This window comes from Lycorma delicatula, chromosome 1, assembly GCF_047948215.1.
Source record: "Lycorma delicatula isolate Av1 chromosome 1, ASM4794821v1, whole genome shotgun sequence".
Classification (NCBI taxonomy): Eukaryota; Metazoa; Arthropoda; class Insecta; order Hemiptera; family Fulgoridae; genus Lycorma; species Lycorma delicatula.
In genome coordinates this window covers 178,008,635-178,025,200 of record NC_134455.1, presented here as the reverse complement: position 1 = coordinate 178,025,200, position 16,566 = coordinate 178,008,635, and the positions used below count along the sequence as shown (strand labels likewise).

Genomic DNA, 16,566 nt, shown 5'->3' with positions numbered 1-16,566 from the left:
GATGGAATGCCTTATTTATTTTTTTGTGAAGTATAGCTTGACCAAAAAAATACCAAAAAATCTATCTTTTTTTTGAAGGTGGGATCACCCAGTGGTAAATATTTTAAATGAAAAATTAGTGTATATTGAAAAGATTTTTGTTGTGCAAATTTAAACTAACAATGAAGAGTAATTTAAATATGTAGATGTATAATTTTTTGTTTATTTAAAAAGTGTTTTCATTTGCTTGTTTACTTATTATTTTGTTTTTGTTTTAGCCGAATGTTTACAGACTGATGCAAGTGAGCCGTTCAACAATTCCAGTTGCTGCTAGTTATACTCATCTTTTTTCTCATAAACGGAAAACTAATAGACTTGAATTTGTTACTGACTTTCCTCAAGGTGATGATGCTGAAGTTGTTTCTTCATTACAAGTAAGGAAGAACATTTGTTTATTGTGTAAAAAATTTGTATGTTTTATAAATTTTTTTTGTGAGGATTTTTAATTAACATGACTTATTTGAATTATACTTATGTATATTATACTATTATGTATAACTTAAATTTAAGTTGAGGTATCTAGTCTTTTTATGGTTGGTTTTATTATTTGTTTTTAGGTTCATCCACATGGATGGTGTGCATTAAGTCGTAACATCAGTCATCATGAGGTTTCAGAATGGACTTGTGTACATGATATTCAAGACAGGGAACTAAGTGATTGTGACGCTGACAGTGAATTATCTGATGATGAAGGGTCAGTATTAATTTATATATCTAAAATTAATATGTTTGGTGCTAAAATTCTGATAATTACTTCGTCGCAGTCGAAAAACTTTGTTTGTCTAATGATTGTATCAATTTTTGGGTTTCTTAATATTATTAATGAGTGAAAATGGTTTGAAACAACCTTTGTCTACAAAAAACTGGATCTACATCTGCATTAACTTGTCTCTTTTACTGAAATAATTTGTACTACTCCTGGCTCAATATGCAATTGTGTCACAGTGGCATTGTTGTATGTAATCAATGCTTTATTTAAGCATTAAGCTCCCAGTCTGTTGATTGACCACAGACTGGGAGAAATATGAAAATTACAATATTTTCTCATATAGTGACTGTACCATTTTCAAACTTCTACCATATATATTAACCTTAATATTGCTTTCATTTACATGTAATTGTTTCTTCACTGTAACAAATACTTTTTTGTTATTTTAATTTTATAAGTTTGCTAAAATTTCTTGTCTTCAAAAAAAAAGTAACATTCTTGTTAAAATTATTCATCTTACACTGTTGAATGACTTATTATCATGTTTGGAGTATATCTTTAGACATTCTGAACCTAAAATTCTAGGTATTATTACATATTTATAAATTTATTATTATAAAAGTGAAAAAAAGAAAAAAATATATAATCAAACATAAAAAAACATTTTCACATAAACCTTATCAGTTATTCCAGTGATGCTAGAGATTCAACTAATTTTTACAATCGTTTTATATGTATACAACAAATTTCAAGCAAATTAGTTCAGTATAACTTCAGATAATGTTCTTTAAAAATAAAAAAAAACTGTTTACAGAAAATATAAAAAAATACATTCTAATGTGTCAGTTTCCACTACTCATCACAAATAAAATTACTAAAACTGACCATATCTATACAACTGGTCCTCATTTTCTTGTAGCTTATCTTCTTTACTCTTAGCAATAACTCTTTCAACTTTCTCTTTCATTTTACATTAAATTTATTATGATACTCATTGTTAATGATTTGTCTATTATGCGTCATATATGTTTATAATTTTTTCATAATATCCTCTTGCAGTTATTTCCAGTTGTTCAATAGTACTTTTCATTGATACGTAACCATCATTTACAGTATGCAACTGCTTCCCAAACACTTATTTCCAGTAAATCTTTTGAAGAAAATTTTGTCTTGGGGCATTGGTTTCACATCAGCACATTTAGAAATTCATTTGTATTCGTTTTGCCTGGAAGGTATTTTTTTTTAGCAATTCTCACTCTGCTAAGTTTTTGTAGATTGATTTTATAACAATCAATGAATTCAGGTAAAACATTTTTATGAGTGTATTGCTTACTGCTGTCTTGCAACATTTGTTTTTTTGTTAGCCACACCAAGTGTCAGGACCAGATGGACACAACATATGTTGTGGATGATCATCATTAGGTATGAACTAGAACTAGGGCTACTTTTATATTCATCATTCCTAACTTCATTACTGACAATTACACTATTAGCATGTTTGTTTTTACACTTTTATTACATGTATACTGATTTCCAATGAATTGACATTTCTTTGACCATTTTGCAGAAACTCTAGCCATTTTTGAGAGCAAAAAAGAACATTCATACAAACTTTCTCAAACACACTTTTTACACTGATGTATAACCAAAGCAATGGAAAGTTTGTCATCAGATATTCTAACATGTGGCTGCCACCATGATTTACAACATTTATAAAAATATTCCTGTTCAAAAATTATGAAATAATTCATCATTATCTTGCCGTAAAGTGATTATTTTGATTTCAACTGAAATCCCAATAGGGAATCTTATTCTTTAAGACTTTGGGGGGTTGGCATCCCCATAGCCCTAGCCTCTGCAGCTTGTCTTTTCATTATACACAGAGCTGCAAATCACTTTACACTATACACATACACCACACCACACCAAGGACACTACACTAATTACAAATATACCCATACACAACTACACAACATCTTACACTGTTTCTTATTACATTTATACTTGGTGGTGTTGCAACACCTTATGAAACGCAACCGTAACCCAAGGTGGAAACTATAGTGTCGAAGGGTGGATGGCTCTACATAGTGAGTCGTGAACAATGTCCTCTGAGCATCTGGGCGAAGCAGTTGTATTTAGCTCTCTAGCCACTCTATACGTGGGCTCTGAAGAGGTCGTCCTACACTTCCCCATTACTCGTGTGACCAAAATTAGTATTCCACTGATAAACCCCATAATGATTGGTGGTCCATCTGAAAAATCACCAATACTAGTCTTTTCTAGTCTTGTGAAAAGACCTCGATCAGCTTTCTCTGATGACAATAATTGTCCTAAGGTAAATAATAATTTAAATGGTGAATTATTACCAATTACACAAATGTCAGTTGTGTAGTTCTATGGAATAGTCTGGAAGGTGGCTCCCTTCATAAGCTTTCCATTCCTGATCAATGAGGATGTTTCCAGTGTCAGAGGTATGGCCACACCACAACTTCTTGCCCGAACACCGCAGTATGTGCTAGATGTGCAGAAGAAGGCCACAAAAATAGTGACTCAGGAGGAAGAAATATGTATTAACTGCAGAGGATTGTATGTATTCTGCTCGCTCGAGAGGTATCCTAATTTTTAAACAAGAAAAATAATTCTCCAAAATTTGTACTGAGCAGAAACTATCGTTTCTGGGTGCATTAAAAAAGAATACATAAAGACACTGAACTCCTGAAAGCTAGTTAAACCAGATGTCTCTTTTGCTGCTGCTACATCAAGCCAAGCCCCAGCAAATTCAGATAATAAACTGTGGAACCTGCAGTGAATTAAAACAGCATTTTCAGATTTTGTCTGAACAAGTTGCCTTGCTCAAAACACTACTTCAGAGCTAAGAGTACATGCAAGAAAAAAGGTATTATTACTGGAAAGGCTGACAGTGATTTACCAAAAACTACTTTAATCATTACACTGCCAAATAAAATCCCTGCTACACCACCTACGCAGCAAACTATCAAGATCTCTTTAAGGAAATTATCAAAAAATCAACACATGGTATGGTATCTCTGGCTCCCAGGCTTCCAAATCCCCACAATCATCTTGAGGTCTCTTTATGGTTTATATGGTAGAGGATGAAGTGCCCGAAGAAGCAAAGTACTTTGTAAACGTTATAAACACAAGAGAGAAAAACTGAATAATATTCGACAGATAATCTGTACATATTGTTATGTACAAAAGAAAGTCAGAATCGTCTATAAATAATTTTTATATATCTGTAAATCCATATCTGTATATATCTATAGTTACTTACATTTATGATCATTATCCAAGGAACATTTGAGGTCTTCATTCCGGATTGAAGATGTTAGGATATTGATAGTAATGTGCTTCCAGGAAATGCACCTTCTAACTCTCAGAGGGTAATTCTGTGAGAGATATGACTGTCTTGTTGATTGTCGAGAAAGTGGTGGGGTTGCCATCTTCATCCAGGATGAGGTATCAGGTACAAGAATACCACATCTGCAGTTGCCATAGAGATCTGTGTCCTATTCAAATTACACATCTGCTATCTATACCTCTTCCAAACTCACGGTTGGATGCCCTAGATATACAAAATTTCCTTGTCCAAATACCATCTTCATCATTAATCGTAGGCGACTTTAATGCTCACCATATTTCATGGGACTGAACAATCTGTTCCCCTTGAGGAAATATCTTTAACAGAGTGAGACAGGACTTGAACCTCTGTCTATTGAATGACAGATCATGCATGTTTATATTGCCATCGACTGGTACTTTGTCCAACATTGAAATCTCTTTATTCTCACCAAGTTTACTCCCTCATATTAATTTGTTTGTGATGACTTTACACAGCAGCAACCATAAACCAATTATCATTGGTTTTTGTGCCGACTGTGTGGTGAACAAAGGATGGATTGTTGAAAGAGCAAATTAGAAAAGTTATCTTTCCATAAAGCCTTTCCATCACAATATAATGATAGTGCTGATACCCTACATCAACTAATCTCTTTTACCTCCTTGGTAGTTGGGAATGCTAGTAGATCCATTCCACAAACATCAGGAAATCCAATCCCTCCATTCCCTGGTGGAATGATGATTGCCAAAATACGTTTACGAAACGATGGCAGGCACTGTGTAAATTTAACTGAAGACCTACAAATGAACATCTCAGTTTATATTGTAGAGCTAGAGTGGAATGTCATCACATATTCATAGAAGCTAGGAGAAAGTAATGGAGGAATTACGTAGATATCACCTCACGTACTACTCCCATATCTGCTTTGTGGAGAAAACTTCATGCAATTTGTGCATCCCACAAACAATCTATCCTTGGCCTTATTCATGAAGGAGAATGCCTTACATCATCTTCTGCAGTCACAAGAATCACCTAGCTGATTGTTTTCGTTTGATGGCCCTAACTTCATCATTTACTAATGAATTATAAGATATGAATGGAAATATTACCGTTAAAAATTGGTGATTGATCAGTGAATTAAATGCTACCTTTACATTCAGCGAGTTGTCGCATGCATTAAAAAACTCATGTCACACCTCTCTTGGACCTGTTAACATCTATCCCAGTATGCTTTCAAACCTTACCAAATGGGCCCTTAATCTCCTACTGCGTATATTTAATGGTTTGTTCTTTGAGCAAGTCTTCCCACTCATTAGTTGGAAACATTTGTTGTACCAATCCTTAAACCTGGTAGTGACAACTGATCTCAGACAAACCTCAGACTACTGACCTATCTCCTTGAGGGGTTTTTTATAAAGTGATGGAGAGAATGGTGAACTGAAGGCTTACTTGGTATTTAGAGAAGCACGCTCTGATATCTCCAGAACAGTGTGGCTTCCGCCAAGGATGATCTTCCATTGATCAATTGGTATCACTGGTTTCTATGATAACAGCTATCCAAAATGCCTTTCTATTCCACCAGCAACTTGTCGCTATTTTCTTTGACATCAGGAGGCTGTACAATACAGCCTAGAGATGAAGTATCCTAAATACCCTTAAAGAGTAGGGAATCATGAGTAATATGCTTGCCCTTTATTAGAAGTTTCCTAAATGGCTGTTGATTCTGTGTTTGTGTTGAAGATTCTGAGTCCAGTAGCTTAACCTTCGTGAATGGAGAATGCTTCAAGGAAGTGTATTAAGTGCTACCATGTTTATTATGGCCATCAACAATATTACTAAATGTTTGCAACCACCTGTTTCATGTTCTTTATTTGTTGATGATTTTGCTATATATATATATATATATATATATATGTATATATATATATATATATATATGTATATGTATATCTTGACTCGTTCAACAGCAACAGCTAAGGTCCTACTACAGAACTATATCTCACCTTGAAACTAGTTCAAAGTCACAGGCGTCATGTTCTCACAGGAGAAAACAGAATGTGCAGTCTTTTCTTGTCTATGAGACGATTTCACTCCACAAGTCCTGCTCAATTGAGAGCCAATTGCAATCTCTCCTCATGTTAAATTTCTAGGTTTATTTTTTGACAGTCATCTTGTGTGGGCCAAACACATTAAACAGTTAAAGGTGAGATGTTTAAAAATTCTAGATATGCTATGAGTCCTTAGCAATACCAAATAGGGAGCTGACTGATCATGAATGTTATGTTTTTATTATTCTGTAGTTCGATCCCATTTAGATTACGGTTGTATCATCTACTTTTCACTGTATCAACCATGCTTAAGATGTTGGATACTGTATACCACTCCTTTCTTCGTCTTGCCACTGTTTAGATCAAGCTCTGTCACAAGCATACTTGTTGACTGTGGTGAGCCATTACTTTGAGATAGGTGGGAACAGCTGCTGGCATCTTGTTCTGCTCGTTTTAAAGGACAACCAAATCACCTGTTTTGCAAATTCTCATTTTCAACAGTATAAAAATCATCCATGTAATACAGCACCAGTGGGTGTCCATACCTGGTGTTTAATATACTTTTTGTATTTTGACCCACCTACCCCTATATGTAACCCTCTTTGGAGACTCGACCCCATTAATTTTAATTACGACCTCACCGTGTATAATAAAAAATTAACTCCTCTTGTCTTTTAGCAAACATTTTCTATCAGATAAACCCTGATGCAGTAGTATACACAGATGGGTTAAGCAGAATGATACCATTTGATGCGCTTTTGTTGTAAATGACAGAACTTATGTGTTTGGTCTAGCTAGCGTTACAAATATCTACAATGCTGTACAGTTTGCCATTAAAATGGTCTTGAATATCATTAAATCAAAATATCACATCCTTCTGTAGCAATTTGCATAGTGCTCTACAAGGTTTAGAGGATTTGTATTCCAGACATCCTATTGTCACTGAAATCCACAATACAATCTGAATTAAATCGTTACAACACACAGGTGAATTTCTGCTGAATCCTTTTGTCATGTGGGGATCCTGGGTAATGAATTCGGATTCTGCTATTAAAGATGGATGTAGCTAACCATCGTTCATCATTTAAGTTCCAACTACTGATTTTATTAATTCCATTAAATATACACTTCGAAGAATATAGCAAGGTGACTGAACTGTTACAGTGGATAATAAATTCCGACACATCAAAGATATGGATGGTGTTATCATGGGACTCTACAAGCAGAAAAATTCTCTTGAGAGGAAGTGGTTTTTGCCAATTGCGATTATGACATATCAGAACTACTCATGGGTTCCTGATGTCAGCAGAAAGTGCACACAGTGCATCCAATGCGACTACCACTTGACTGTGCACCATATCCTTGTGGACTACATATGTTATGCGGTCTTACATTGCAAATTAAATTGCCGAGGGATATATGGCGTGACCTAGGAAATGATAAAAATGTACTAGGACCAGGTACTGTTTTTCCAAGAAGAATTAATATACTTAATAATAAGATTTAACCTGTCGTAAATTTTGATATTATTTTGTTATTTGTATTACTACATATATTATCCTAATTGTTGCATTTCTTTTACTTTTTTTAATTTTATTCCTATTATTATCGTAGCTTTCATCATAGTTTTAACCCTATTTTATTAATAATTTAATATCTGAGAAGGAGCTTTCTGTATATTTTGACCTGGGTGATTATAACGTGAAAGTGTTTTATAACTCCCCCCCCCAAAAAAAAAAATTCATAATGAAAATTACAGAAGCCAAAAAAAATTAATTATTGAGTTATAGATTAAAATTTTATTTTTATTTGAACATATACAAGTTAAAAGTATAGAAAATTCCAAAAAAAATCTGTTTTTTTTTTTTTTTTAATCAAAAGCCCCATTATAATATAATTTTTTAAGTCCAAAGTCACGTATAGTTTACTGTTGTACTGAATGATATTTCCAACTAATTATTATAATTATGTACCCTGTAATATAACTTTGGCAAACTGTAAATGATATCACACTAGTTTTGTGATATGGGCAAGGAACATTTGAATTTTATATGTTATTGTTTTTAAATGTTTGTGTATTCTAACTTAAGCAGATTATGTGAACTTTTCTAAATTATTAAAGTAAATAAAGTTTAGATATACCCATATATTTATTTTTAGTAAAATGGTAGTGTTTCTGCTTTTTATTCAGGAAGTGTGGGTTGGAATCTCATTAGGCTTGACATTTTTCACACACTGCAAAATTCATCTCTCATAGGCAGAAGTGTTGAGTATTAACCTGTAGTTGGTAAAAGTAAATAAATAAATACATATAACAAGTAAAAAAAAAGAAAATTTTTTTATGTAATAATTGATATACAAAGATGTACATAGGAAAATTAAAGAAATACATCTAAGCAATATTTGTTGGCCTGCTTTAGGATAAAGTTTTATTCAGCTTTTGAAATTATTTCTTTTGGGTGTAGGAAATTTTCTTATGATTAGTTGTCATTCCAGAGTGTCATAAGGCAATCCTGAATACATTATACCTGAAACATCTTGAGTTTTTGTTTATTCTAGGTTTTGTTATCAAGGTTTATGTAAAAAACAGTCATAACCTGAAGCTGTGTCTTGTCCTTAATTTACTTCAGATTATGAATTTTTAAATATATAAATTATATCTCTGATAATTTTTCTCCTCTGCGGAGTTATATTTCAACTAACTGTTAACATTTATTTTCTGTCCTTGACAATGACTTTTCATATGCTTTTTTTTCATTAATTATTTTTGCTGTTTTGCAAGCAACATTAGTTTATTTCTAAGCCTTCTAACCATTTCCTTCTTTTACAATCTTTAGAACTTTTATTATTTATATCTTTATCGATCAATTTTAATGGATCTCTGTAATCCAGATTTTGTTTTACAAACTTTTTCTGTAAATTTTTTCAACTTTTACTTTTCTGCATGTTCTTGGCTTTTCTATTGCTTTATTTACTATAATAAGCCAATAGGGATAGATAATGTGCCATCAGAATTATTATTTTGTATAGGAGCAAGACTGACTAGGTTTCAATAGTTTATTATGTTGAGTTTATGAGACTGGAGAAGAATAAATGTAATCGTTACCGTACAAAAAAAAACAGAAGCAGGTAAGACAATTTACAACAGAAATGTATTTATTTATTTTAACTGAATCTAAATTAGCAGTAATTTTTAAATGCGATTTGTTTCAATTTTTACTTAACATTATTCTATCTGTATCTTAATTTTTTCTTTTAGTTTCTTAAACTTTGCCGTAAATAAATTGTGGCCAGAATCAGTATCTGCCTTTGAATTAATTTTACAGAGTATAATTTGGTTTTAAAATCTTTGACATTTATATAATATATAACATGGTATCTCGCTAAAGTAATACATTACAAATTTCCCTTAACTGTGTGAAATAAATATATGAAAAAGTTTGCAATATGATATTCAATAAAACAAAATTTTTATGTATTAAACAAACATAGGAGTCTACCATATAAATATATTTATTTAAGTATAGATTAGGCAAAAAATTAGACAGTCAAAAAAAAAAATAACTCTCTGTTAACAGTATATTTTCTCTGTTTCTACTTTAGCTAGGTTTCATTATTAAAGAGGAAACATTTAATTTTTATTAAAATTCATAGGTTCAGGGAAAAACTGTATTGTTGATGGAATTCTGGAGAAACCAGATTCTGTTGTCAAACAGTTATTTATCTTTTATGACTGCATAGGATCACTTAAGTCAGTCCATTATCTAAGTATTTTCAAAGGGACTGTTTGGGTCTTACAGTCCTCATAGTAGTTTTTCATGCATTCCGATCTCCATGCCGTTTGTGGTGTTGAAAATGTTCATGTCGTGAGTTTCTTTCTTGTGAGAGTGAAGTGAGTGCTTTTGGCCTTAATTTTTTCTTGTCTATGGTGTCTTGTGGTGTAAGGCGAATTTCTTTAGATCCTCTTATTTCTCTGATCTATCTGCATCATGTGTTGGTGTTTTTCAAGACGAGATTGTACTATACCAGCTGTTTCAGACGTCTCAAATCTTGCATCCTCATGAAGCGTCTATCCTCTTATGCATGGTGTCAGTGATGGGTTCTAATTTTGTGTACACGACTTTGGGGCATAGTTTACTACTGCCTGTCTTTCTGATACTTTTTGTTGATGCAGGTTCTTCCAATTCTTCTTTTAGTTTTCTGAAGTCTGTCGGGCTTTGATTGTACATTCATTCAAGTGGAAGAGTGTTTCTGCTGCATATGTGGCTTCCAGTTTTATAACTGTGTTTAGCGCCTTATTTTTGCAATATCTGTGTTTTAGCTTTGTCAATATTATTTGCTAGCCACGCCAAGTTGTCTTCAAGACCAAGGCAGTTTGTTTTGATTTTTTGCCAATTTTTATTTTTGGGGGCATTTTTTGAGCCATTCCTTCATTACCTTTTCCAGAGTGTAGATGAATAGTAGCGATGAGGGTCTTGATGCAGTCCTGTTTCGATCTCGATGGTTCCAAGAGTTCACCTCTAAATTTCAGTTTTGGCTTGGTGTTTTTGAGGATCAGTTTTATTATGTTTATTAATTTGGTATGAAATCCGAGCTGTCTAAAAAGTTTTAGTAGGGATTCTCTGTGGATGCAATCGTATGCTTTCTTAAAGTGTACAAATGTTATTACCATATCTCTGCTTCTTTTTCTGCTGTAATCTATTATTAGCTTGATACTCATGATCAAAAATACAAAAATAGGAATTAAACTTAACAAAAATTAAATGTAAATGTAAAAAAATATAATTTAAACGTAAAAATTGAGACCTTCATACTGACATGACGGATAATGTTGGCATTATTTTATCTTTTGACGATCAATTGTTATGTTTATAATTTTTGTTTTTAAAATTCAAGTTAGTATAATTAATGATATGTGAAGTATATAATTATAATTATAACATATCAATGTTCCTGAGGATGGATTACTAATCTGAAAGCGCTCAAACAAACTATTAAAGATTGTTGGTAAGCGGAAACTATTATATAAATAAATTCATGATCTAGTCTGGACAGGTCCCCAGGGTCTGGAACCTCCCTGGTATTCTCCAATACTATGGAGGTTCCTCCATGTTTTTATTCTCCTAGTTCTTTCTCGAGTTGTAAACTGATTCTGTTGAGGATGATTCTTAAAAGAATTTTAAATGTTGTGTCTAGCAGTGAGAATTTTTTTCTGTAGTTGTTATGGACTGTGTTGTCTGCTTTTTTGTGTAATGGGTGGATGAGGGGTGTTGTTCAGTGTTTTGGTAGTCTTCTTTGATCCAAATATTGACAAGCTGTTGATGAAGGCTGATTTTTGTTGATCATCCTGCATATTTCCTGATCTCTGCAAAGGTTTGATCTTCTGCCAATTTGTAATTCTTTATTTCACCCAGTGCAGTATAAGACCTATTATATTGTGGGATTTTCTGGTGGTGTTGTTATTGTGGTGATGGTGTTGAAGTTTAGGAGTTCTGGCGGTTCTATGCAATTTAGGAGTTTGTTGAAATATTCAGCTAGGATTTCCGCATTGTCTTTATTTATGAACCAGATTATGCTTTTCATCCTTCCTAATAGGGTGTTCGAGGTTTGTATTTTTGGAGTTGTTGTTTGAAGGTTTTGTGGTAGTCTCTCAACTACATTTTGATGAACTCTTCTGTTGATTTGAGTTTTTCTTTATGGTGCTGTCTTTTATTTTCCTTAGGGTTCAGGTGGTTTCTTTTCTTTGTTTTACTAGATCTTGGTACGATGTTTCTGATTTTTGGGATTGGTGTAATAGCCATGCTTGATGTCTCTTCTTTGCTGATTATTTGCATTCACTGATCCACCATTGATGTTTTTTATGGGTTTTTATTGGGGCCAATTTTTCTGCAATTTTTTTAAGTTTTTTGATGGTTGTCAAACAGTGTTACTGTATTTAGAAAATTTATTATTTTACTTGAAAGAAATTAATTTTTTATTTTATTTTAAATCATGTTATATAAACAAAAGACGGTAAAAAAATGGAAATAAATATAAATATGTAGTTAACCTATTTTCCAGCTAGATAATTATAAATTTTATTGGTACATTCCTTAAATTTAGCTGCCGATCTCCATCCAGTGTAAGGACTTGGGAAGGTGACATTAATTTAATGCTTTTTGAATCAATTTTTATGACTACAAAGTATTAATTATTTTATTTGTTTATGTTCTTTTAGCAATGGTTCAAGTGAAGATAGAGATTGTTTTATTGAAACAGAACAGCAGTCAACACCAGCAGTAGTTGTTAATCCAGGGGAGGAAATTAGTATACAAATACCTAGTCAGAGGGAAAGGGAGCAAGAAAGAGAACGTGCTAATAGACGTGCTCAATCAGCATCGGGATCGAGTTCATTTTTTAGGGGATTTCCGATTTCTTCTCGTGGTGATATACCGCCATTGACATCTACTGATGTTTGGGAAGCTTTGGTTGCTATTAGAGAAGTCAGGTAAGTGTAAATTAAAGTTTTGTTGGTAGAGAAATAACAATTTCAGTATTTTTGGATTTTCAAAAGGTATATATTAAATAATCATCTTAATTCATTAAGTGTGTTACAATTCATCATGATATTATAATATATAAAATAAGTTGCAGTGTTTCTAAATGGTAGGCTAGCTATATTTTTTTGGATTCTACTTGTAAAATTAAACAAAAAATATCTAGGAAAAATGGCAATCTCTCCTTCGTTCTCCCCCTGTCTGCCGTTTTGTTATTTTTATTTAATAATGTATATCTCAAGTTCAGATAGATGAATCACATTAGTATTTGGTAAGCGTCTTGGTAATAAAGTATTCAAATTAGCAAAAAATCAGGACTTAAATACCTTCACAAATTACAAACTGACGACTATGTTTATTTTTCAATCTGTTATTTCTCTATAAATATTAGTTTTATCAAAATTTATGTTTGCTAAAATATTAACCCTTATATTTTGAACAAAGTGACATTTTATTCTTTTAAATCGGTTAAATAGTAGAGTTATGGGAGAAAATTGATGTTGTCATTTTGTGTCATAATTATTAGGTCTATTATTGTGAGAAAATTATTACTTAATTTGATACTAATTTACAATATTAGAATTAACAATAAATAAAAACAAAATTTCATCAAATTGAACGTAAAGTGGACATGAAAACAGACACATAATTACAACATCAATTATCTACTATAACTCGGCTATTTGTTAACTGATTTTCAAAAATAAAATGTCATTTTGTTCAAAATAAAAGGCTTAATATTTTAGTGAATAACATAAATTTTGATAAAACTAATATTTATGGAGATATAACAGATTGAAAAATATACATGGCTGCAATTTTGTAATTTGCAAAGGTGTTTAAGTTCTGATTTCTTGCTAATTATAAAACTTTATTACCGAGACGCTTACCAAATATTAATCTGATTCGTATATCCAAACTTGAGATATAAATTTTTATATAAAAAAACAAAAGACGGACAGGGGGAGAACGAAGGGAAATTGTCATTTTTCCTGAGGATATTTTTTGTTTAGTTTTGCAAGTAGAATCTGTAAAAGTATAGCCAGCGTAACATTTTAGAAACATTCTGTATAAAGAAGTTAAAACAAAATAGACAATGTACTACTTTTTTGCTATTTTTTTTTATAAACTGAAAAAGTGTCATATCTAACTTTCAACTCTTATTAAAGAAAGGGGTCTCTTTTAATGTTGAACATTGTTATATGTGCAGGCTTGAAAGAAGACCTCACATAGAATAAAAGGAAAATAATTTTTTAGAAAAAGATTTTGACTAATTAAACAAAATCAGAACAATATTTGATAGGATCTTTAAAATACGTGAAAAATATATACTGGTAAATTTTAAATCAGTTCTGTTACACGAAATAGCTAAAGAATAGAACTGAAAACAGAATACAAAAATACTGAAAAAAAAGATTTATTAACTGTTTGCTTTTAGTAAAAAAAAATAAATAAAAACTGAAGAACTTGTAAACTTTAAACTTTGATCCTTGAATTTAAATTTAAAAAAATCCAAAATTTTCACTTTTTTACTTCCTTGCATGAAGTAAAGGAAGTTATTGCGAAAAATGTTGGTTTTCAGATTTCAATGGAAATATCTATTTTGACCGTCCCTAAATCCATTTTGAATAGTTTTGGCATGACATCTGTTCATACACATGTATGTACATGTATTTTGGATTTAGGACTGTTGTAACATCTAGTTGTGCACCTTTCTCTTTTGATTGCAATTGTCTGGACCAAAAGTGTCAAAAAAAGCCAAAAAAAAGGATTTTGGAATTTTTCTTAACTATAGTAATAAGTCCTCATTAAGAGCATTTTAACAATATATAGCAAGTGGTACTTATTTTCATTGGTTCTAGAATTATAGCCAAATAAAATTTTAATTAATGAAATATTTTGATCTTACAAGGGAGAGGCACATGTTTCAAATCTGTTTTTTTTTTTTTAATTTAAATATATTGGTTTATTAATAATTATTAATCTCTGATTGTAAAAAAAATTACAATAAATAATAATTCAATAATAACAATAAAAAAAATCAGAAGTTGTTAGTAAAATAAAATTTTATTATATTCTTCATTTTAATTCAAAAATTTTTACAGTTGTTAATAATTATTAATAAATCAATATATTTAAATTTAAAAAAAAAAGTTTAAAGAATATATAAGTGTATGAAGTCAGTTTCAAACCTATATGTCCATGATTGTCACGTCACACATTCCCACTTACACCACATAACTACTTGAGCAATGAGAAACAAAATTAATATATAAACTAATATAAAATGCTGATATGGACACCAGGAAAAAAATGTGATGCAATTTGGTGTCCACAATGCAGTTGTGTAATTGCCCACTTTATTGAAGAATTGGAAAATCGAATCTCACTTTCAAATGAAATAAATGAAGTGCAGCAAAAAAGTGTATAAAATTTTCAATATTTTTCTAACTATTGAGTGTTACCCAAGGATGATTCATTCAATCTTTATCATTCCCAGATGCTTTATTACAGCATATCTAAATTTCTATGAAAATGATCTACTAGTATTAATCTACCAGTTTTGGAGATATTCATTTTATATAAATACGTGTGCGCGCACGCACACACACACACATACATACATACATACATACACACTCTACTTTAAAAAAAAAGATTAACCTAATCATTTAACAATACATACATTACTACTTACAAACAATTAATTCATACTTAACAATATATTTCAAATCGACTAAAAAGTAGTACATTTAAAAGTTATATAATCAAAACAAAAGTATCTGTTAACACCAGATTTAGAACACCTAATTAGAATAAAAAAAGGTTACATTCCTAGCTACACATAAATAATAGCATTTGTGTTCAATAATAAACATCAAACTGATATCGAACAGTTAAAATTAATAAAATGTGCTGAAGACCATTAGAAAATAGACTTCTGGAAAAATTATTATACCAATGAAACCTTCAACTTAGATTGCCCTCCAGATTTAATGTATGCCTCTTATTCAGAGTTGGATACGATTATGTCAGCAAAGATAGGGATAGCGTGAAGCTTCAATAATTGAGTAGTTATCCCCTTATATAATTTAAGGGAGGGGAAACTGTATAATGTAATCTTATGAAAGAGGTTCTCACATCGATCTTTTAATAAAATTAAAATCACTTATTGATCATCTATCATTATTAAAAAATGAAGCTTACCCATTCTAAATTGCAATTAATTTCTTTACAAATAAATTTCTAAATGCATTTTGAAGGGTTTAGTTTTTATTATTATTTTTGAGAATGAGGGGGCAATTTCATTGATGTGATTAATAAGATAGTGTTGTGATTGTTAAAAATATTTTTTTTTGTGGTTTCATACAAATCGGCAATAAGCAGATTTTGTCCTTGCTTTATATAACCCTTCTCTATTATTCTGATATAATGTTTTGTTGTATTTGCTAAATTTTCTATACATTCTTTTATATGCTGTCAATGATTCTCTAATAAAATCATTAATTTCAGTTATATTTTTAATAAAATTAACTTTTCTGCAGTAAGCCACCAGACAAGTGATGAAATGAAAACATTTCCATTGAAGATGTTTTGTAATGGTCTCAGGGATATTTACTTTTACATGCTTTTCTTTAACTCAGTTTTGTTTCATGGTTGACATTTTCGTGCCACGGTGTAGTACACATGCGCAGTAGGTAGCTGTGCATGAACGATTCATTTGTTTGAAAGATTCATTCATTTGAACGATTTATACTCTATATACGAATGATTTATTTAAAATTATATTTGTGTTTTGATGGCAGTAATAATAAAAAAAATTTAATTCTTCCCATCATACAAATTCACAAAACCAGTGTCAATCGCCATTTTGTT

The 16,566-nt window shown here is 31.3% G+C and overlaps 1 protein-coding gene across 2 annotated transcripts in view; it reads left to right on the top strand.

Annotated features, from left to right (window-relative positions):
- LOC142325817 (DDB1- and CUL4-associated factor 10 homolog) overlaps positions 1 to 16,566 on the top strand; it is a 53,285-nt gene that overhangs the window by 24,003 nt on the left and 12,716 nt on the right. For both annotated transcript variants that reach the window (XM_075367850.1, XM_075367844.1), the window contains exons 5-7: positions 258 to 413; positions 597 to 733; positions 12,372 to 12,641. In XM_075367850.1, coding sequence (XP_075223965.1) covers positions 258 to 413; positions 597 to 733; positions 12,372 to 12,641 — 563 coding nt within the window. The remainder of the gene's footprint in view (positions 1 to 257; positions 414 to 596; positions 734 to 12,371; positions 12,642 to 16,566) is intronic.